The sequence below is a fragment of the Scomber japonicus genome, chromosome 10 (assembly GCF_027409825.1).
Source record: "Scomber japonicus isolate fScoJap1 chromosome 10, fScoJap1.pri, whole genome shotgun sequence".
Classification (NCBI taxonomy): Eukaryota; Metazoa; Chordata; class Actinopteri; order Scombriformes; family Scombridae; genus Scomber; species Scomber japonicus.
The window spans coordinates 4,090,823-4,113,331 of NC_070587.1; the positions used below are offsets into that span (position 1 = coordinate 4,090,823).

The 22,509-nt window shown below is 38.7% G+C and overlaps 1 protein-coding gene across 2 annotated transcripts; it reads right to left on the reverse strand.

Annotated features, from left to right (window-relative positions):
• Positions 1-737: 737 nt before the first annotated feature.
• Positions 738-16,031, reverse strand: tbx20 (T-box transcription factor 20). Of its 2 annotated transcripts, none has more exons than XM_053326698.1 (8): positions 15,777-16,031; positions 14,394-14,631; positions 12,903-13,067; positions 11,290-11,398; positions 7,476-7,634; positions 6,106-6,182; positions 1,853-1,965; positions 738-1,066 (listed from the first exon to the last, which is right to left on the reverse strand). In XM_053326698.1, exons 1-8 carry the CDS (start codon positions 15,904-15,906, stop codon positions 738-740), a joined length of 1,320 nt encoding a protein of 439 aa, XP_053182673.1. In that variant the 5' UTR covers positions 15,907-16,031. The 2 variants fall into 2 exon arrangements, with proteins under 2 accessions (XP_053182673.1, XP_053182672.1); XM_053326697.1 differs by having other exon boundaries at positions 6,076-6,182.
• Positions 16,032-22,509: the final 6,478 nt, after the last annotated feature.

A 22,509-nucleotide genomic window follows, 5' to 3' on the forward strand; every position in this document is an offset into this window, starting at 1 on the left:
GTTTACCCAGCAGGTTTGTCTACTGCGTTTGTCAGCATGCGTCTATGATTTTTTTTTTCTTTTTGCACTCTACAGTGAGTAAATGTAGCATTTTCATCTTTGTACAATGAATTTTAACGTACGTTTCTGACATTACTTTCAACAGAGCGGAGGTTTTTTTCGACTGTACATATGGCTGACCTTCTACAAAACAGAGGAAAGCTGAGATGGTGGCTCCGTCTCTTCGCTGAGCTGTTTCACTGAATCGTTCACAGACTCGGATCGAGCCTCGGAGTCCAACATTGCATCGGATGAGTCGCTCCAAAAAGCATTGTTTAAAGCCTCGGTGGAGACCCTGTAGCCAGTAGCGACTGTTAAATCTTTAGAGGGAGGCAGGGTCTTCTAAATATTGTTAAAATGAGTTTAAATTGAGGATTTGGGAATCCACTTTCTGTTCTTCAAGGGCCAGGATCAGACATGCTCCTTTTATTGTCTTGGATTTAGTTTTGTATCGAGGTCGTAAGTGTTTGTATAACGTCACAAGTAGAAACCTCTGGACCTACTGCAGGTCTTTTCTTTTCGTCTTTACCGTCACTTGGCTTGCAGCAGGTGAGCTATTTACAAAGACCAGAGGGGAAGATAGAAACTGGATGGAGGAGTGAAGAGCAGGTAGTGGAGAAATAACTTGTTGTGTTTTGCACTGGAGTTGGGGATGAGCGTCAGAGCGAGGTTCGGCCATCTCCTCCCCCAGGATGAAGTCATACGAAGGGCGTCATGACGGTGGAGGAGTGGCGGAGTCCCTGGATGGCGGCGTAGGGCCCCTGCTGGAAGTAGTGGTGGTAACGGGGCATGTGGAAGGACGGGAAGGACGGTCCGCTGCCCTGCATGGTTCCAGCCAGGGCGGTGGGCGTCAGCGGCATGCCCAGCCGGCTGTAAGGGGGCAGAGAGCCTTGGATTGGGTGGGGCAGGGAGGCGGCGCCGGTGCCCATGGCCGACAGGGACTGCGGGTGCTGGAAGCCCGAGAAGCCCGAGGTGGTGGTGACCCAGGAGCTCAGGGAGAGGTTGTCTGAGGCGGTGAATGCTGAACCTGCAGAAGACAAATGAAGTGGATATAAATGTTAAAGTAAGAAAAAATTACCAATCAAAAACCAAAAGCAGCTCCCTCCTCCTCTGTGCCATAGATCTCTGATGTTGTCCAAAAACTATTAAAAACATGTCAATGAGTCACACCGCTGGACTGATTTCCTCCATTACCATTATCACACTCACTGTGGTTTATTTTGACTCAATGCCACATAAACTGTGCTGCTGAAATACTCACTATAGAAACACCAAATGTGGATTAATCCGCCGCTGAAAATAGTCCCCAACTAATACACTGTTTCACCCTGTTTGAATAAGGCTTCATCTGCTGAATATTTCTTTGATTATTCATTTGTTGTTTTGTCTACAATGCCTGCTATAAATTCCCAGAGCCCAAGGTGATATCTATCTATCTTTACATGTCAGGTTTTGTCCAACCAACAGTCTAAAACCCAAAGATATTCAGTTTAAAGGCACAGAAGAGAAAGAAAACCATTAAAAAATTCATCACATTTGAGAAGCTGGAAGCAGCAAATGTATTTTTGCTTAAAAATGACTAAAACAATTATTAGGTGATTGATTAATTACTGAAGGCCTTAATGTTAAGCCTTTAATGCAGAAAAATATAGAATAAAGTCAGTCTTATCTTATCGTTCTTTTTTTTTAAGGGTCTCTTTCATCTACTGTATCTATGATGAATGATAATGTGTTTTGTGTGTGTGTGTGTGTGTGTGTGTGTGTGTGTGTGTGTGTGTCTGTGTCTGTGTGTGTGTGTGAGACGGCCGCTCACCTCTGGTGTGTGCGGAGTGTCCGTCCTCGCCCAGGTTGTCCTCGTCACCGGCGTAGGTTCGGATCGGCGACCGGGCGTACGAGTGCTTGTGGATCAGATTCTCAACACTTTCCCTGCAGCAAAAGCCGAAGAGAGAACCCCAAAATAAATCTCTTTTTTTCCCCATTTCACATATTTATTTATGTCAAGTAAATATAAACATTTTAAAAGGAAATAAACATGTTGAATATATAAAAAATGTCTAGTGTTTCCACGTGAATATAATCTACTTTACTCTCCTTTAATGTTTGCAATGAACTAAACAAAGACACACTATGAATATAAAGCATTTTCTCTCAGTTTCAGTGTTACTCTAAAATCTGTAACATGTCAGATTGTGCCAGTTTTATATATTTTAACCTTTATTTAACCATCTTAGAGTTGAAAAATGTATTTTTGACAACAATAAGCAGCAGCAATCACTGACAACACAAAGCAAATGCCATAAAATAATTATTTTCATAATCATAGTAATAAATCAATTAGAGCCCAAGATGGCGTCCTCAAATGTATTTTTTTTGTCCTGACCAACAATCCACAATCCAAAGATATTCAGTTTAATCTCATAAAGGATTAAAAAAAATCACATTTGAGAAGCTGGATGATTCATTAATTATCAAAATAGCTGACGATTAATTTAAAAGCTGACAAGCAATCAATTAATTGACTAATCGTTGAAGCTGTAGTCAAAAGATCAGAATTAAAAAGAAAAAGTAAGCAGAAGTCACTTTCTTTTTTTGACTTTTTCGATCATTTTAATTACAGTTTCTTAATCTATATTCGACCTAAATAATACAAAAAAGATGGAAACATGAATTATTACTGAAGCACATGTTTTCAAAGGGTCTTATACGGTGATAGATGATAATAAGTCTGCTGTATGAAGCCTTCAGTCGACATTGTACTTGTTTTTCATGGTTGATCCGTCAGATTTGGTGGAAATGACGGGTCTCATTTAGCATCGTTTTATGTTTTCTGTATATTCAGTTTCCTTTACAGGTTTAGTTTTTGTCTGAATGTCTGAAAGTGTGCGTCTTTGTATGTATTTGTGTTGACTGTGTATGTAGATTTCTGGTGTGTGTGTGTGTGTGTGTGTGTGTGTTTGCTATCCCACAAAGTGCATTAGCTCATTTGAGTCTTGTCAGACAGCACTTCTCAAACACAGTGACACAAATTGTTGGGGGGAGGTAGTGAGCTTGTGTGTGTGTATCCGTGTGTGTGTGTGTGTGTGTGTGTGTGTGTGTGTGTGTGTGTGAGGACAGACAGGCAAGTGGTCTGCATCATGAGAGCCATGCGTCCACATTAGCAGCCCCCCTCTCTGCAGCCCCCGCCCCTCCAATTAGGTTAGGAAAGTGCAATATCTGTCAGCAGAGGAGTACAAATGTGTGTGTTTTTATCAGCGTCGGGCCCCTCCGGCACAGAGGCCACAGCGAACTCCCACAATGCACGGCAGGGCGGGAGGGAGTTGAGGGCGGGCGGGGCATGCTGGTTTCAATCAGTCACTGCAGCCAATTGAATTACAGTGTGTTTTAGTGCAGTGGCCGACTCCAGACTAATGTGATTTCTGCAGCTCCCCGAAGATCAATTGATCAGGTCTAATTCACAGCCCTCAAATAGAGAAAGACAGAGAAGAAAAAGGAGGAGGAGGAGGAGAGGAGGATGGGGATGGGGGGGTGGAGAGGGGGTGTCTGGCTGTGTTTCGGCGGTCTCTGTTTCAGGATGTTTGATTGAGGGAAATGGGCAGATGGTTTGATTTTGTCAGCTGATTTTGGCCGTAGTACCGGAATCAGGAATTACGAGAAGTGTGTGTTTTGGCAGCGTCCATAAAAATCCTTTGGAGGAGGACTGTAACTGTGTGTGTGTGTGTGTGTGTGTGTGTGTGTGTGTGTGTGTTTCTGAGGCATTGAGCATGAACTCTGAATCTGTCACGTACAATAGAATAAAATAAAATAGAAAGTACAACTACAGAGGAAAGAAAGGAAGGGGAAAAGACATGGAAGGAAATATTAAAAGATAAAGAGAATTTCAAAGACTAGAAATGAAGGAAAGGAAATGAAAGAAGGAATAGATAAGAAAAGGAAGTAAACGAAATAAATGAGAAATTGAAAGATAAGAAATAAAAAAGAGAAATAAAGGCAGGGAGATCGAACAGCAAAATGGGAAAGAAGGAAAGACATGAATTAAAAGAAAATATAAGAAAAGAAGCAATGAACACAAGAAAGAGAAGAACAAAATAATGAAAGAAAGAAAGGCAAAAACACCAAAATAAGGAGGAAAAAGAAGATCAGACAAAAATAACAAGGTAGGAATCAAATGGTAGAAAGAAAAACAGACAAGAAAGGAAAAAGGGAAGACAGGAGAGTAGAACGAAAGAAAAAGATTAGACAAATAGTAAAAGAGGAGACGAGTAAAAAAGAACAAGAGAGATAAGGAGAGAGGAAAACGGAAGACAAGACAGAAAGGCAGAAAATAAGAAAGAGAAGGAAAAGCAAGAAGGGAAGAACGTAAAGACAGGAGGAAAATAAAATAAAAGGGTAAGATAGGACAAAACACAAATATAAGGAAAGACTGAGACAGGAGGACAAAAATATGATGAATGAAAGGAAGAAGAAAGACTGGAAAAGAAAAAAATACTGATAAACAGAATGAAAGACAACAAGAAAAATGTGAACAAGAATGGAAATTAAAAAAAGGAAAATAAACTGAAATCAGAAAGATAGACAAGAAATGAATATGGAGAGACAGACAAGACAGAAAATAAAGAGGACAAAGAAATACAAAGAAGAAAAGAAGAGAAAAATCTAGACGAGATGGGCCTGGATCATCCAATGAAAAACAGTCAATGTTTGAATTATCTGACCAATAAAAATAAAACTATTCTTCTTTCTTTTCCTCTAGTTTACTGTGTGAGGATGAGGATGATGAAGATGATAATAGATCAGATGTTTTGAGTGGCAGTATATTTCACAAATGTCAGATTATAAACAGTGAGCAGCTCCTCCTCTTTCACTCAGCATGCTGCACTAGCTCGCTGCTTTTAGTGTAGCCTGAGATTTAAATAAAAACAACGCAGATTGCTAACGTTTATCACAAAAAAGTTCAGCCATCATTCTCGACCCAGACGGCCAAACTTAAGCCAGCTTCTCTACAACGAATGCCGAGTAGACTTATCACATGATTCTGCAGTGATGACTTCCACCTCTCCAGATATCTGCAGCTGTGCTCTCATGAAAACCATATTTAAATAATTTGGATGCAAAAGACTGAGCTTGTCTACTGTACTTTAGTTACTGTGTCTGCCGTGTGTGTGTGTTTGTGTGTGTGTGTGTGTGTGTGTGTGTGTGTGTGGGTGTGTGTGTGTGGTTTATGTGGCCAGCTCTGCCAGGCTATGCGATGTTGTTAATGTTGGTCTCGGTGCTTGTAACGATTGCCGCTGATGATGTAAAAGGCTTGTATGATTAAATTGTGGTGCGTTCAGGCAGGTAGAGCAGTAACGGCCTATTTTGTTTAACATATGCGATTCAGACGGTATTAAGTATGACACACTCTGATTCCTGCCTACGCTACTGCAATAAAGACAGGAAAAACAAGGGATGATAAAGTGAAAGAAGGAAGATAAGGAGACATAAAGGAATAGACATAAAGGTAAGGTAGGACCATGTAAAGACGGAAAAACAAGAGAGGAATAATGAAGGTTGAAAGGAAAGACAAAGTAAAGGAAAAAAAGTAAAGATTAGGAAAGACAGATAGAAGGGAAACCAAAAAAAAAGGAAAAAGGAAAGAAGGACAAGAAAATAAAGAACAGAAACGCTTGATAGAGAGCAGAAAAATAAAGAAAGAAAAAGGCTAGTAAAAGCAAAAACAGAAGGGTTGACAAAGAGGGAGGGAATGTAAGAAAAACAAGACAGAAAAGATGGACAGACACAAAAAGGAAACGATAAATAAAAGAAGAAAAGACAAGACGGGAAAAGAAAGAAGATTGCAACATGAAACGTGGATTTATCTGTTTAAACTGACACAAACAGAGAGAGATAAACACTGAAGCTTCTGTATTTACTAATGAGCCGAGATCTCATACTCCCCTCTACACACACACACACACACACACACACACACTCCTCCCTCCCTCCCTCCTCGTGTATCTTATCAGTGGCGGCCGTGGCGACGGAGGACAAAAGCTAAACAAGCAGTGCAGGACCCAGAATCCCCTGTACCTCTCCATGTCCGTCAGCCGCGACGAGTCCCGGAAACCTTTGGCGAACGGGTTGCTGTCAATCTTCAGTTTGGTTATCTGAGAACAAAAAAAGAGAGAAAAGGGTCAATTATTATTCTTAAAAAAAAAAGACAACTGTTCTTTCTTTGCCTCAACTCGCTTCTTCTCTTCTCTTCTCTTCTCTGTAATGTTGCACGGTTTAAAGGAGCAGTCTGTAGGATTTAGTGGCATTTCGCGGTGAGGTTGCTCATTACAACCTAATTAAACAACCTAATTAACGCCCCTCCCCCCTCCACTACCAAACATACAAGAAAACCTACTGTGACTGTAAAACTTGCAAAAAGCTTCAAAGGCCTTCCTTACTATTGATACTTATATGGTCACAGTTTATCGATACACTTTCAAGCTAGTTTTGGGTGGAAGTATGTATTAATTTTTTTTTAAAAAGACTTTTTCCAGTGAAACATGCAGAAAGGCAAAGTACTTAACCATTGTTGAATTTCACTTGAATTTCAAAGATATTACACTAATTTAGTTCAATACAGGATGTGATTAATGACCAGCACTGTTGCAAAAAAAAGGAGCCCAAGTAACAATTAGGGCTTGGTATCAGTACTCAATAAAGGTACTGACCATAATAAATCCACACTAAGTAGTATCGACACATCTCCCGTCATACGATACCTGCAATCCCCTTTTGCACCCAGAACTAGAAAATATGACTATTTGTGTGAACGTGCTCACAGCCAATCAACACAGCAGCTACGACCCGTCTGTGGTGGTGAAGTCGAAATGTAATGCTTCTATTCACGTGATGCTACTGGTGTCACTAAGGGTATTTGGATTGGTGCTGGTATCAGTAGTCATTTCATTCTGGGCTACTGTAGAAACATGATGGTGCAACATGGCGGCCTCTGTAGAAGAGGACCTGCTCCTTATGTAGATGATTCTTATTTTCAGGTGATTCTACACTAATTAAAACATATTTATGAATTTTATTAATTTTCTGCCAAGTCCATTCTGCCAGATGCCACTAAATTCCACTAATGGAGTACAGAGCAATAACCTATTCTGTGAATGAGTACCAATTTCATGTGACCTCATGGTTAAAAGAGAAGAACTGTAATAATGCTTTATATATGAATAAAATAAAAACCAATGTTGATCGTCTTCGTCAGGTCAAGGTCAAAAACTTTAAATTTTTTTGCTTTGAAGCCAACATGGACAAAGTGGAAATGGAAAGTCCATGAACTCCATCTGCTGACGAAGATCATGTGATACGATCAAGTAAAAGGAAAGTTTAAATCCCTGAAAACACACGAGGCTTAAAGTTTTACGGCCGTTGGTTCGTGTCAGCCGCCGCTCACTCACCAGCTGGTTCTGATAGGCCGTGACGGCGGTGAAGACGGTCTCGACGAAGACAAACGTGCGGAACTCCTCGGATTTGAGGTTGAGCAGTGAGGCGGTGTGGTCTTTCTTCTTGATGATGTGGACCCGCGGCTGGTACTTGTGCATGGAGTTGAGGATGATCTGCAGAGGAGGAGCACAGCCAGAGTCAATGAAACAGATCAGACATGTGCAGGTTTGAACTGTCCAACAGTTGCCTGCAGGATTGCACCATGAAGTACAGCTGAAGCCCCTCCATGTATAACTTTAAAAATCACTGGGTTAGAAATTGACCAAGTTTTAATGTTATTTTTATATTATTGTTGGATGTCAGGTGTTTTTTGGCTTATAAGCAACTGATATAATAATTTAGAGTAGATTAAACAATGAAATGAAAGAATGTAGAATAATATAAACACCTCAATAATAGTAGCTGTAAAGAAGAAAAACTATATTTACACATATTTGTGAAACGGAGAGACTTGAGAATGAAGGTTGTGCAAAAGAAATAAAGAACACAACAGAGCAGCACAGTGCTAATACTGCAGCACAATGTGTACAACATGTATAATATCACTACTGAGCCGAGGTGAGAGATAGTGGTGTGTTTAACATGAAGTGCAGTGTTCAGTTAGTGCCTGAGTTGTTAATTGCTCTGTAATTTGGTAGAATACAAAAAAATATCATGTTAAAAAAAAAACAGGCATTAAAAGGAAACATGATGTTATTAGACCTGTGACTAATGATTCTGTTCATTATCGATTAATCTGACTAGTTGTTTGGTCCATAAAATGGTGAAAATGCCAATTATTTTGGCGAGAGTCCAAGGTGACATCCTCAAACGTCTTGCTTTGTCCCAACTAGAAGTCCATGACACAGAAATCAGAAAATATTCACATTTGAGAAGCTGGAATCAGAGAAATTTGGGGGAAATTGACTCTAAACAATGAATGGATTATAAAATAGCTGGCAATTCATTTACAAATTGGCATCTGATAATTGCAACACTATATGTTATATAATATTGTACAATAAGACACAGGTGTTAAAGTTAACTAAAGTTAACAATGGCTTCCTTTTTAATTCAAGTGTCCCAGTGAGCTGTGACAGTGTGACAGTGAAAGTGAAGCAGCTTAAAGGTCATCATTCATTTCATTACTGACATTACTGATTGTTGCAGGTGTTAGATGTATTTAAAAAATCTGACATTGTGTATTTTATATTAATCAGTTGTCAATTGTGAAATGGTGAATTAACACATTTTAACACATTTCATAGCGTCTTCCGTCTCTTCACAGCTTTGGATGCATTTCAAAAATAGAAAAGCTTTCATATTCAACCGACTCGTCATTCTTATTGAAAGGGAAGAGGAGGCCAACAAAGAGACGGAGGAGGGGGGTAAAAAAAGGGCAAAAGAAGAATAACAAAAAACATGAAGAGCTTGTGATGACAGAAGAAGACGGGGATGCTGTGCGAAGAGACGAAGAATAAAAAGACAGAGGGAGGAATGGCGTGATCGAGGAGAGAAAAAAAAAAGAGAGAGACAAGTGCGAACAGATAAAGTTGTTAACAGCTGTAGCGTCATGGTGAGAATTTCCCCTCCATAGTTGTTTGTGTCTGGCTGCGACCCAGGAAACAGTTTATCTTTCTCAACTCAGGCCAATAAATTAAAGATGGAACTGCTGTGTGACATTTTGTGTTTTCAACCAATCGTACGACTTATTATCGATGTCAGCATGCAGGTCATGGCTAAATTCAGCAATATAGGAACAGTAGATGCTGCTTTTAGCTACACGAGGATGAACCGTATACATTGCTTTTTTCTCTGATAATAAAGTCAGATATAATGGGTGATGATATTTATATTAATTAAAATAGTAACCCTGTTTTAGTGTATTGCGATGGTTTCTCCTTCACTTTCATCAAATAATTCATCCTTACAGCTGTTTGAATGATTTGTCAAATGGTTTTATTTTTGTTTGTATTTATTTTGGATACAGTAATACTTTATTATTATTACCTCTGTTTAAAAATGTACAGCTGCTGCACACTCCAAATTAATTTCATTTCACTCATTTCATTCATTTATATTGTACGTTTCTCAGTAAAAACAGAAATTTGAATTAATTTAAATGAAAATCAGCTAAATATATGAATCAAATAAGTAAATCTAACCATTATCTGGTCCACAAAAATGTCAAATATTTTAGGAGTTTAATTATCACAATGGTTTTGCTTGGTGTCTCTTGAAATACAGATGTTTGTGGCGATCTCTGTTTGGTGTAAATACATTGTGTCTTCTTAAAAAAAACAGATAAAATGTGTTTTAATATAAATTATTATTATTATTAGCCAAAAAAAAAGCCAAATAATTAAAAGGGATATTCAGCACTTTTTGGTGTGATGTGCTCATATACTGTAGAGGCTTGTTTTGGTTACTTTCATGCAAGCAGTATCATGAGTCTATATTTTTACACACACACACACACACACACACACACACACACACACACACACACACACACACACACACACACCTTCAGGACAATAATTACCAGGTTTCCCATGCTGGCTGCTAATTAATGGATAAAAGCTAACTGTTTTTCTGTTCCCTGCTGCTGCTTGTCGTGACGCCTTCAGTGAAAGGAGGATTAAAGGAGCAATTTGCAGGAGTCAACCGAGTACACGCCGGCCTTTTATTTCTGACAGAGAGACGAATAGCCTGCTGTTCACGGAAGCTCTGCGTGACTTTTTTAACTTTAACATATTTATGCACACTTATAATTGACACGCTATTTAAACCAAAGCCTGACTGATATTGGATTTTTGGGGCAGATGTTTATATGGATATTAGGGAGTAATACAATTTTGATACTGAAATATTGGTCGATAATATTATATATACAGAATACATAGTTAAACATACATTTTTGTTTTAATACTTCAAATGTAATGATGGTGTGATATTTTTACAGTTTAACAATGAACTTAATTGTATGAAATGACGGTGCACTGAAAAAGTAAACTTCTCTGGGAATTTAATAATTAGAATTAGCTATGAATGAAAAAAAGCAACAACATATGCATATATAAACCTTGAATTAAGAAAAAGGGTCAAATATACATGAAAATAATGCCTATATAGTGTATATAAATCAGCACAACATATTATTCACCAATACCAACATATATGTGATATAGGTCAATATTGGTTGATAATATCGGCTAACTGATATATCGGTCAGGCTCTAATTTAAACTATGTCCAGGCTTAGAAGTGACTTGTCCAATTTATGGCAACAATAATAACCAGACCAGAAAACACAGCCCGCTTAAACATTTATTAATATCATAAATTTAGACAATTAAAAATGTTAGAAGGCCCAATTATGTTATTTATTCACATTGTTTTTTTTATTTATTGTACTATTGCACTATCTAGTCATATTCATATTTATTTATCTATCTTTGCAAAATTGCACCAACTTCCACATCAATGTTACTTGATTTATATTGTTTGATGTAGCTGCTGTTGTTGTGTTATGTGTGTAAGGTGTCCTTGAGTGCTTTGAAAGGCGCCTTTAAATAAAATGCATTATTGTTATTATTATTATTATTATTATTATTATTAGTATGTCATAAACTTTGCTTTGTCTGTTTTTGTTTTACCTGAAATGTAACTTGTGAGCTATGTTAACATTAGCCTACAGCTTGTACACATGAGCGACCTGTAGCAGCTAATAATAACTAGGTTAATACTTGACGTGCTTTTCTATCGTCAGCAGACAAAAGACACTCACATGTCCGTGTTGGTCCAGTTCGTTGTTGGTCAGTTTGACTTTCTCAAAGGAAACCATTTGCTTCATCAGCTGCTCTCCGGTGAAGGGGGAGTCCGGGTGAACGTACAACCTGCAGGAAGAGGACAAGAACGTGATCATGAAGAAGAAGAAGTAGAACGTCGGGTCACGTCCTGCGCTCTGATTGGCTGAGCGGTGTTCGAAACCAGCGTACGAAACCAGCGTTCCACTGCGTGACATGTAGCCTAGCAACCGTTCTAAACGCGTTCTCGTTTTGTTTTTTGGTTTCTTTTTTGATTTGTTTTTATTTTTTTGGAGTCTATTTTTTTGTGTTAGAGCAGGGGAAATCGATTTATTTTTATTCTAATTATTTTTACAATTAATATAAGCCTATACAATACATTTATCAGTTTATCGAGTACCTGTAGTTGAACTTGATTTACATTAGCCTACACAAATAAAGCAAATATTACCAAAATAGCTTATAAGCATATAGTTTGTCTTATATGCTGTTACTTCTGTTGACATTAATCCACATTGCCCGAGGAAATTAATTGTGTTTAGATCTTTATACGCAAGATTATTTCGATTGTATAACGAACTATCTTTATATGCGAGATTATTTCGATTTAATTAGGCTATATGTTTAGATTCTTGTATAGGAATTGTAGAGAAGTTTAGATCACATGCATGGATTTTTTAAAAATACATGTGTCCAGTTTGGGCTATAACCTCATTCAGACTCCAAGAATAGAGTTAAATTATTTTTTTCTTTATTAAGTTTTTTCCCCATCATGCAGCCAGGAAATATTAAATAGCCTACTTTGGTTACTCATTTCCTCGGTGTGAAAGTGGGACAGTTCAATTAGCATAATTAATAGGAAGCTAAAAAAACATACTGGATTCAGTATAAAAAATATCCAACATGTGTATTTTTTTTTTTCTTAAATTGTTGAATGCCAATCCCTCCCAGGAAAAAAAAGCTTGACTTCAGTGTCTAAGCACAGACGGTCCTTTCTTGCACTGAGGGAAGAAACGCGTCTTCCTCAGCTGGCCTGCTGCTTGAAATGACATCTTCACATCATCGATCAGCATGTATGAAGGCTACCAGATGCTTCCTGGTCATTCCTGCTCTATAATAAGGTGGCGGCTTCAGTTTTGGGTGTTTAAATAAAAAAAAACCTATAGACTAAACACGATAAATCAAAATATAACCATTACTACTGACGGCCCCTGTTATTAACCGACCTCTGGAATAAAAACAGTCACCTAAAGAAGCGTCTAAAGAAGCTTCTGGCAGGAAGCACCATTAAGAAAATATAAATGTACGTCTATAGGTAGCTATATAAACATAAATAAACTCTTACACTAAAGTAACACGTTAACATCAAACACACACAAAAATACAGGCTGTACTCTCATTCATTAAAGCACGTCCAACTCTTATATGAAAGGTGATATATAAATAAAATGTGATGTAAAATTGTTTTTTGTGCTTTTTCCCGATAATTTTCTATTTCTTTCTTCGTTTTGCTTATTTTTTTACAGTCATAAAGATGAAGTAGTGTTTTTATGTTCAGTCATCAGCTGTGTGGACTGTCGGTGAGTGTCTGTACCTGGCGGGCAGAGGAGGGTCAGCCTTGCCGGCCACCAGCCAGGAGGAGCGGTGATAAGCGTACCGGTACCGCTTGTTGTCCACCGGGACGATGTCCATCAACACGATGTACTTAGAGTCCTGGTCCACTCCGGAGAAAGAGACCCGGATGGTGGGAAACATCCTCCTGATGATCACAGGGCAAAGTATTATTATTATTATCATTATTATTATTATTATATGCTAATTATGCCTATTAAAAGTCTATTTATTATGTGCCATTTAGTTTTTATAATCGAATCTAATCAATATTAGCTAGTCTTATTATCCTATTAATAGTATAGCAGTAGTAATATTTGTATATTTTTAATTGTCAGCACAATTTGTAAATGTATTTATATACAAACAGCATGCAAGAAATCTCAGTCATAGCTATGCATGACTGATATCAACACATTCTTCACAGTCAGACACCACATCATGTCCCGGAGTCTGTTTTCTTTTTCATTTAGTTAAATAACTGTATTTTTTGTAAATGTTATTTTCCCAACATGAAGTCGTCTCCATGAATCCGATATGTTTGTGTTCTTTTTTTCTTTATTTCTTTTTTTAGGGGCTTTAAACCGATCCCCTCTTAAATCCTGAAGCCAAGAGAATAAATATAGTATTTTTTTGTCGGATGAAAAATCCCCTTAGCTTACTAAAACTCCCAAATTGCAAGAAAAATACATTTGCACAAAGCACATCCACGAAAATACAATCAGTAGAAATATAAATGTTTTTTCTAAGCTTATGAAAGAAGCTTGTCCCAGTTTAGACGGAAATACCTACAAATATATTTACACTATGAGCTACAGTCACGTGGTTGTTTTTCTTCTAAGATACAGCCTACTCTGAAATATAATCTAATTCTAATTCTCCTTTTGTATTTACGTATTATAAACACACATACATTAAGCCCCTGTGGTGTGGGCCTATAGTAGACCTACAGCTTGTTCATTTTGTCACATGTATGTAAACTTGTAAACTTCCGCTTTATCAGATGAAAGGTGAACTTTTCATCTCAGGTGTTGCTGTGTGTGTATCGCTCCTCTGCATCAGGAAACATCCCAGCGTGAGAAATAAGCTTTATTCTTAAATTCTTAAAAAACAAAACAATAATAGCAATAACGGGACAATAAATGCTTTGCTTGTTTTATTTATAAGAAAGTTTTGGACTAAAAAAAAGAGATCCGGGTGAGCAGTGTGTGTTTTAGGCTATCCTTTATCAAATGTATCACCTGATATGCTTTAATATTCATTTCATTATATTCAATATTTCATTTTGTATCATTCTTTATAACTTAGTATGCTGTTTATAACTTGTAATTTTGACCAATGTATCTAATTATTACCAGGGCTATTATTGTGGTCATTATTATTAGCTTATATTATAGTCTAACAACTCACACTGTATGAGGATAAATAACAATAAATGCATGTAACTGATATAAAACAGGTGTTAACCATTTACCTGCCGGACTTGGTGATGATCATCTCGGTGCCGAGCTCGTGAAACTTGTCCCACAGCTCTTTAGTCTCCAGGCTGCACGAGATCTTCGCCATCTCCTCGCTAGGGATGCCGGGATTGGTGGGGATGAGCGGCTCCGTGCACACCGCGGGCGCGCTCCCGCTGAAGTCTCCGTGCCCGTCCAGGGATGACAGGTCCGGCAGAGACTGCTGGTTGCAGGAGGACTTCTCCACAAATTGCTCTTTTTTTGTTGAGAATACACACAGAAACAAAAAGAAAAAACATGATGATTTTTATTTTATTTTATATTTTCATTGTTTCTTTTGAATGTCAGCAGTCACATCAGCAGCTCTACAATGCAAAATCAGTTACAGTCAGTATGGTCGCACATGTAGCTTACTGAATACTGTATATCAGGATTATAAGTAAAATAGATCTATAACTTACACTTTCTTTTAATTATTCCTTTCGTATATTGTTAATATTAGAGCATCCATACTGATCTATGCACATTAAAACTCAACAGGAGCAATAGCAATGAAACGGAAAACATGTTTCCTATTTGAATCCATTAAACATGTTGGTCCTTAATAGAAAAAGGCCTCTGTGACAATTTCAGTCAAATTATAGAAAATGATAAAAAGGGAAAAATAGAAACATCTGAAACATCTGCTAAATGTTTTTTTTCTTCCTTAAAAAAGACCAGATATCAAAAAACCCTTCTTGAGGATTGCTGTTAATAATAGAGGAATATTGTGAAGCTGCAAATGACACACAAGTCTCCTGTAAGAGAATAAAATACATTCAAATTGATTTAAAAAAAATCTCTTTTTAGACCTTTCTGTTCCAAATGTTAACATTTACTTTATCTAAAAAACACATGATCCACTGTGTCAGTCATCTTTACTTCTTTTTTAACTTCTAGACATGTTTTAAATCATTAATAACAGCTCGGTTATAATATACTTATTCAAACCTCAATTTGAAACAATCGCCACAACTCTATAAATGTAAAGAGTGTATTTGTGGAATTAAAATTATGTTTGTCACCATATTTACTTATTTATTTACTTGTAAACATCATAAAGCCTTGGCTCCTTTGCGTTTTACCTCACTGTCAGCTGAGTTCATCCATCTTTAATATGCGTATTATTTCCTTTTTTTTATCTCTTGGTGTTTTCATGATTATTCCAGTTAGTTTTTATCTCTTTTTCATATTCTCTCTGTTGCTTCATCGGCTCTCACTTTCCTCACGGGGAACTTTCACCACATTAAAACCTTCATAAACTAAGGATTTTTTGTGCGTAAAACTTAAAATACTGCAAAACTTTACGCACAAATCAACCCAGAATTAAGTTCTATTTCATTTCCCAGTGCCAGACTCACCGAGAGGCTTGATGGTGTTCTCCTCCGTGTCTTTGTCCTTACTGGACTTCCCACTGGACATCAGGGCGGCTATGGAGAAAGCGTTTGCCCGGGATGAGAGCTGAGGTTTCGGGGATGACGTGTACTCCATGTCTTTGGGTAAAAAGCTCAAATTATTCCGCCTTAAAAAATAAAATAAACAAAATCCCTCCTGTGTCCGCCTGTTATTGGCTCCCGGCGGAGGAAAAATACGCGCAGTTTCTCCCCGTTTTCAGTCTTTCTTTACGCACAAACAATCTGCTTGCCTGAACGGATAACAAAAAAAAAGAAAACTCGCCTCTTTGCACAAAAAAAAACAACAAAAAAACACTTGTCACAAACGAGTTAGAAGTCTTGCTGGATGCATGTTGAAGGAAGAAGGAGGAGGACTGACTCCAGTGACTTGTGAGCGTCCTGCGGTGGCAGATCTGAGGCCGGCTGCTCTTTGGGAAGCTTTGGTCCTGTTCACCCTCCCCTTATTATTCCAGTCTGCCCTCCAATCACTGCCTCGGCTTCCACGTCACACTCACACTGTCCCACAGCGGCTCTGATACCGAGCAGCCAATTAAATAAGCGGGCTGTCAGGGTTTTTTTTTTCTTTTTTCTTCTTCTTCTTCTTCATACCCAAGACCCCAAATAGAGACAGTGTGTGATGTTGAAGGGGAATAGTGTGTATTCATATACTGAACTGTAGAGGAGCTGATGGCGAGTTTTTAATATTAAGGAGGAGAGAAATAAAAAGTGATTTTTTTTTTGGAGTCCTCTCAAGGACCCCTGCAGGGCCCCCAGACCACATGTTGGGAACCACAATCCCAGAATGTCAACTTTTTTTAATGAGACTTTTACCCTAAGAATGAGCTATTTGATCATTAATGGCAGCAGAAAATAAGCCATGATGATCACACACACACACACACACACACACACACACACACACACACACACACACACACACACACACACACACACACACACACACGATAAATAATTTCTTAAAATGTTTCAAATCTGGAAGTTCTTACAGAGAAAGTCACTCAACATACAAAATCAAAATCAAATCTCCAGCTTCAAACACTAAATGATTATAACTATTTGTGTTTCTGTAATTAAAATATGTCAAAGTTTATAGATTTGGTGTTAAATATGTGGTCATCTTTAAGGATGGTGCATGTGAGGAGTTTTTGAGGAGTGTAAATATAATTTTAAAAGCATCTCAATAAAAGAAAATGAAGCTCATTACCACTATAAAGTACACAACCTCAAAACAAACAGTAGAGTTGAGTCAATCCACCAACAATTTACATTTTGAGTACTTACTGGTCACTAGTGTGTGCCAACAGACATCACAAACTCTGTATTATTTCAAAATGTGTGCTTTATATTGATATTGATGGATTTAAAATGATCAACACATGAGGGTTTTTCTCTAATTTCATCCTTAAGTTGTTTTGGCATAACAGACTCATTACAGTCTCTGTCTTTTTTTAGGCAGAGCACCCAACTGAAACCTATTCCCTCTTATGAAAAGTGGCTTTTTGTGATGTTAACATACTCAGAGAGAAACTTACTTTATTTACAGCTGCTGTTTTGATTTCATGGATAGCTAGTTTTCACACTCACAGCCTGAACTTCACTTATTTTATATATCTATCAACATTTATTCATTTGGCAGATTTTGCTTGCTTGTATAATCCAAACACATCAAAGAGAAACTTCACTCAGTTTCATTTTCCACCTGACATAAGTAATAGAAAGTTGCGTGTACATTACATACTATATTTAGTATGTAATATGCAACTTTAGTTATATGCAACTGCAGGACAACAGGCTCAATGCAGAACATCCACTACTAGTGTATCAGATACACTGAGCGATGTACATTTGGTGTTAGCTTCTTCAGCTAAATTGATCTCCTGTTTTCCTCAAGTCAAGGAAGAAAGGGAGGGCGGGATGAAGGAAGGAAGAAAGGGAGGAAGGAAGAAAGGAAGGAAGGAAGGAAGGAAGGAAGGAAGGAAGGAAGGAAGAGACGGAGGAAGGAAGGGAGGAAGAGGGATGGAAAGGAAGGAATGAACGGAGGGAGGAAGGAAGAGAGGGAGGGAGGGAGGGAGGAAGAAGGATGGAAGGAAGGGAGTAAGAAGGAAGGAAAGGAGGGAGGGATTAAGGAATGAAGGAAGGAAAGAAAAGAGGGAGGAAGGGATGAAGGAAGGAAGGAAGGAAGGAAGGAAGGAAGGAAGGAACAGTCCAAACAGATGGGGTCAATTTGACCCGGGAGGACAACAGGAGGGTTAAATTTATCAAAAATGTTGCTGCAATAGTCTGACTCAGTGTGAGTCCCAGAGCCAGACTATCAGTCACAGCTGTCAATCAACACCCACTTAAATCTGAGGGCCTGAATTTAGAGATTGAGACCATAATAACTAATTGAAACACAGTAATGACAGTATTTCCAGAGAGAAGTTGGTGTTTTGAGTGAGCAGGACCCGTCGGTGGCTCTTTAAGGGACTTCCACACTGGCCTCAGACTCAAGCCGTGGTAGCTCTCTGCTTGGTATGAGTCCGACCTGGTTACAGACTGTGAGACTGAACAACACAGTGACTCGCCATAGATTCTGCTTCTTGCCCTCATTATGTGATGTGAGGTGTGTTAGACCCTTAGCAACACACACACACACACACACACACACACACACACACACACACACACACACACACACACACACACACACTCACACAGGAACCTTATTGAGTGCAGGAGCAGCAGTCTTGGGTTAATCCGTTCTATGACACACACCAGTGAGCCCCTAATCTCTCTCTCTCTCTCTCACACACACACAGACACACACACACACAGACACACACACACACACACACACACACACACACACACACACACACACACACACACACACAGCACACAGCTTTCACGTGACAACAGGAAATGCACATTATTTTTTATGAGGCCTGCTGGTAACAGTGGTAATACTCCAGTATCAGTAGCAGCCTAGTTGGTTGTAACTGGTGACAACAGATCAGCTTTCCAGGCTCAGACTCTTCACTGTTATCATCGTATTACTGTCCTTACTCACTCATTCAAGTTTATATCAAAGAGGAAAGCTTTCGACTGATTAAAGGAATCTTTTTCGTATTTCCTGCTGCTGTTTCTTTTTCTTTTAACTTGATAGGGGCCGAATCCGGTCTAGACGTCACATAAGGTCGAGTCTTTATCGAGACAAAATGTTTCAACTTCCTCGATACGGCAGATAAGCACTGCCTGGGCCACAACAACAGAGACAATTAGAGAGACTGCTTTCACTACAGACCCAATATTATATATTCATTAAAAGACAAAACTTCAGAGTGTGTTTTTGCATGGGGCGAACAATGGACCTCTCTTCTGGGGACCCAAGATCTGCAACAAAACACAGAGCAAACTTTTTGATGAAATGACAACATCTTTTTGGAGAAGGAGGAACTGGTATGCTGATGACCCATACCTGAAGTACCATGACCGGGTCAACCTCAAAGTGTATCTTGACAAAGCTGAAGAGAGTAGGGAACACAGATGTATAAGCGTCACCTCCTTTTCTGCCACAAAAGCATGTCATTTTTTTCTCAGAATGAGAAGGTAACAGCATCTTCTGTCTAAATAAAGAAACTATATGTGAAATAAAAATCCAAGCAAACCACACAGAGAGTGACATGTTCAGGTATCGTTGGGCAGATTTTGCATTCAGGGTTGTATGTTTGCTCCACAGTATTTCTTTCACACCTAACTAATTAATACATGGACTTACCAGGACTTAAGCTCCAGGTCCTGGGCCTCAGATCGAGGACTATGTGATCGAGGACTAGTGTAGGGGTCTAAGAAAACGTGAGCTTGACCCTCCTGTCGCCCTCCCGGGTCAAATTGACCCCATCTCTTTTGACTCTTCCTTCTTTCCTTCCTTCCTCCTGCTTTCTTTAATTTTTCTTCGTTCTTCCCCTCCTTCCCTCTTTCTTTGCTCCCTCCTCCTTCCATACTTCTTTCCTCACTTCCATCCATCCATCCTTGCTTCCTTCCTTTTCCTCCTCTTTTCCTTCCTTCCTCTTTTCCTCCCTCCCTCCTTCCTTACTCCCTTCCTTCCTTCATTTCCTTCTCTCCTTACTGCCTTCCTCTTTTCCTCCCTCCCTTCCTTCATTTCCTTCTCTCCTTACTTACTTCCTCTTTTCCTCCCTCCCTCCTTACTCCCTTCCTTCCTTCTTTCCTCCCTTCCTTCCCTTCCTTCTCTCCTTACTTCCTCCCTCCTGTCCTTCCTTCCTTCCTCCCACCCTCCCTCCCTCCTTACTCCTTTCCTTCCTTCCTTCCTTCCTTGACCTGAGGACAACAGGAGGGTCAACAGTAAACATAATGTGAGAGTGAGCGACCTGGATGGACATGATGGAAAGTAAATCTTCTTGCTGTGCTTCGATATTCGCTGCTTGAACACGACAAACATATCACATGGACTTGGAGGAGGAGTTTGTAGCAAAAGTGATTCAGTTTCAGGAGTTTTAAGGAGTTTGTGCACAATGAGGTGAACACATTGCTGGATGAAAAGCTCAAATTCTTGAGTTAAAGAAAATTGCAGTGTTTCCAAATACAGACATAACCCTGCACCCTTTCCTTACGTCACCAATGTAAGCGGAGAGCGATGTTTCTCTAAACTTTCCTTTGTTAAAAGTAGACTGCGGTCAACTATGCAGCAAGAAAGACTGAGTCACCTCACCCTAATTGTCCATCAGCATTACATTGTTAATTTTACATGCCCATAAATGACTGCTCTGACCATTGTGTAGCCTTGGTTGCTAAGGTTGTTGCTAAGGTCGTTCCATGTGTTTTGTATGTGGTCCGCTCTCATATTTCAGATCGAATGTCGGCCTGAAGATGTACATATATATTTGAGAGGTCGACATCTCACTACTATAATTCATTTCATGGTGCGTTGACGTTGCCTCCAGAGCTGGCGGAAGTCACCCGAGGGGCAATTTCTAAGAGCGGGCAAATTAGACCAGAGTGGGCTCATCGTTATGGGGACTTAAAACAGAGGCTGAACTGAGGGGCTGCATAAAGAGTCAGCTAAGATAAATAAGGAGTTTTTTTTAATTGTAAATCATGCAAAGCTTTTAAAGTAGAGCCCCAGAATACTAATAAAGGCCTGGAAATGTTCATAATATGTTCACTTTAATAATTTGTTCCACATTGTTTTATAAAGCTAACATAGCCCTGTTAGCTTCTCTGACATGCTAACGTCACCTGAACTAATGTCACCTAATTTATCTAATATTTCTTTCACATGCAACAAGAATCAACTAAAATATTTAGCAATTTTTATTACCTGACAAAAAACATTACGTTAAATCTCTTGAGCAGAGAGATGTGACAGTTTTCAGATCTAGTAAAATCAAGCTATTAAAAAAAGAGCTAGCTAAAGTAACACACAGTGACACACCTCATGTGTATGATGACTCTACTCTCTCCTCATTGGCTGTCAGACCTGTGGCCCCCAGATGTGAGGTCTGCAGTTGGACCCTTTTTCTTCTTTTGATACTGAGAAAGTCACATCTAAAGCAGAAGCTTACGAGGAGCACCTGAATGCATCACATTTGCAAAACGCTGACTTCTGATTTTTTCTAAAAGTGTGTATATGTGTGTGTTTGTGTGTGTGTATGTGTGTGTGTGTTGTGTGGAGAGAACAGGATCACCTCTCATCCTCAATGTCACTCACTCTCTCTCTCTCTCTCTCTCTCTCTCTGAGAGATGGAGGCTCACATAAACACAGAGTCAGAGATCCGTGGAGCCGCTAAACCTATTAGGAGACTCCTGAATGCAAATCCGCTGCTGCAGATATTTAATAAGAGACCTGCGCTGGCAAATTAGATTACCTTGCAATTGCCAGTGGATAATGTGCTAAAAGCTTTCCCACTTAAGCGTTACTCCTTACTGAATATTATTCACACTTTGAGGGGCCGGTGCAGCCTTAAAGAAACAGACAACCTGGAAGTGAACCGGGGGGAAAAATGTAGTGGTTAGTGTTTCTTTCACAGCTGAATACAAGATGAGTCACATATAAAAACAGGGAATAAAATCGTGAATGATGCGCAGGTTGACTTGGATAAAATATGTTCATAAATTTGATGGTTTGATGGGAGATTTTATAGCAAAGGTTTTTGAGGTTTAGCTTTATTGACAACACATTAAAACATATTAAAGACAACACGACGGTGACAGGAGTTCATTGTCTGACATGAAGAAATATCACAATACAAGCAGTTCACTTTACAATAGACAATTTTACCTCAAAAACATGTTTAAAAGTGTTTTTTTTAGGATGTAGACAAGACAAAAAGGAATCAGACACATAACATCTGGTCATAAGAGACAACAGCTGTGTGACACTAGTTTAAAATGCAGTAATAAAAAATGAATCAAAGGTTCAAATGGGGATCTTCTCTCTTTGTACAAAGAGAATTTGTGACTTAAACATCTGTGACTTTGGAAGATATCCTCTTGACTCCTTTAATTCAGACAGCTGAGGCTTTATATTCACTTCTGCTCTGTTTTTACACAGAACAAGGACTGTTATTTATGCTCAAATCACTTACATTGAAATGAATGTGCAGCCAGTATAGACAAGAGGATTCATTATAACAACCAGTATCTCTTCTAATGTACGTAAGGGCATGTGAGTATTGATTTA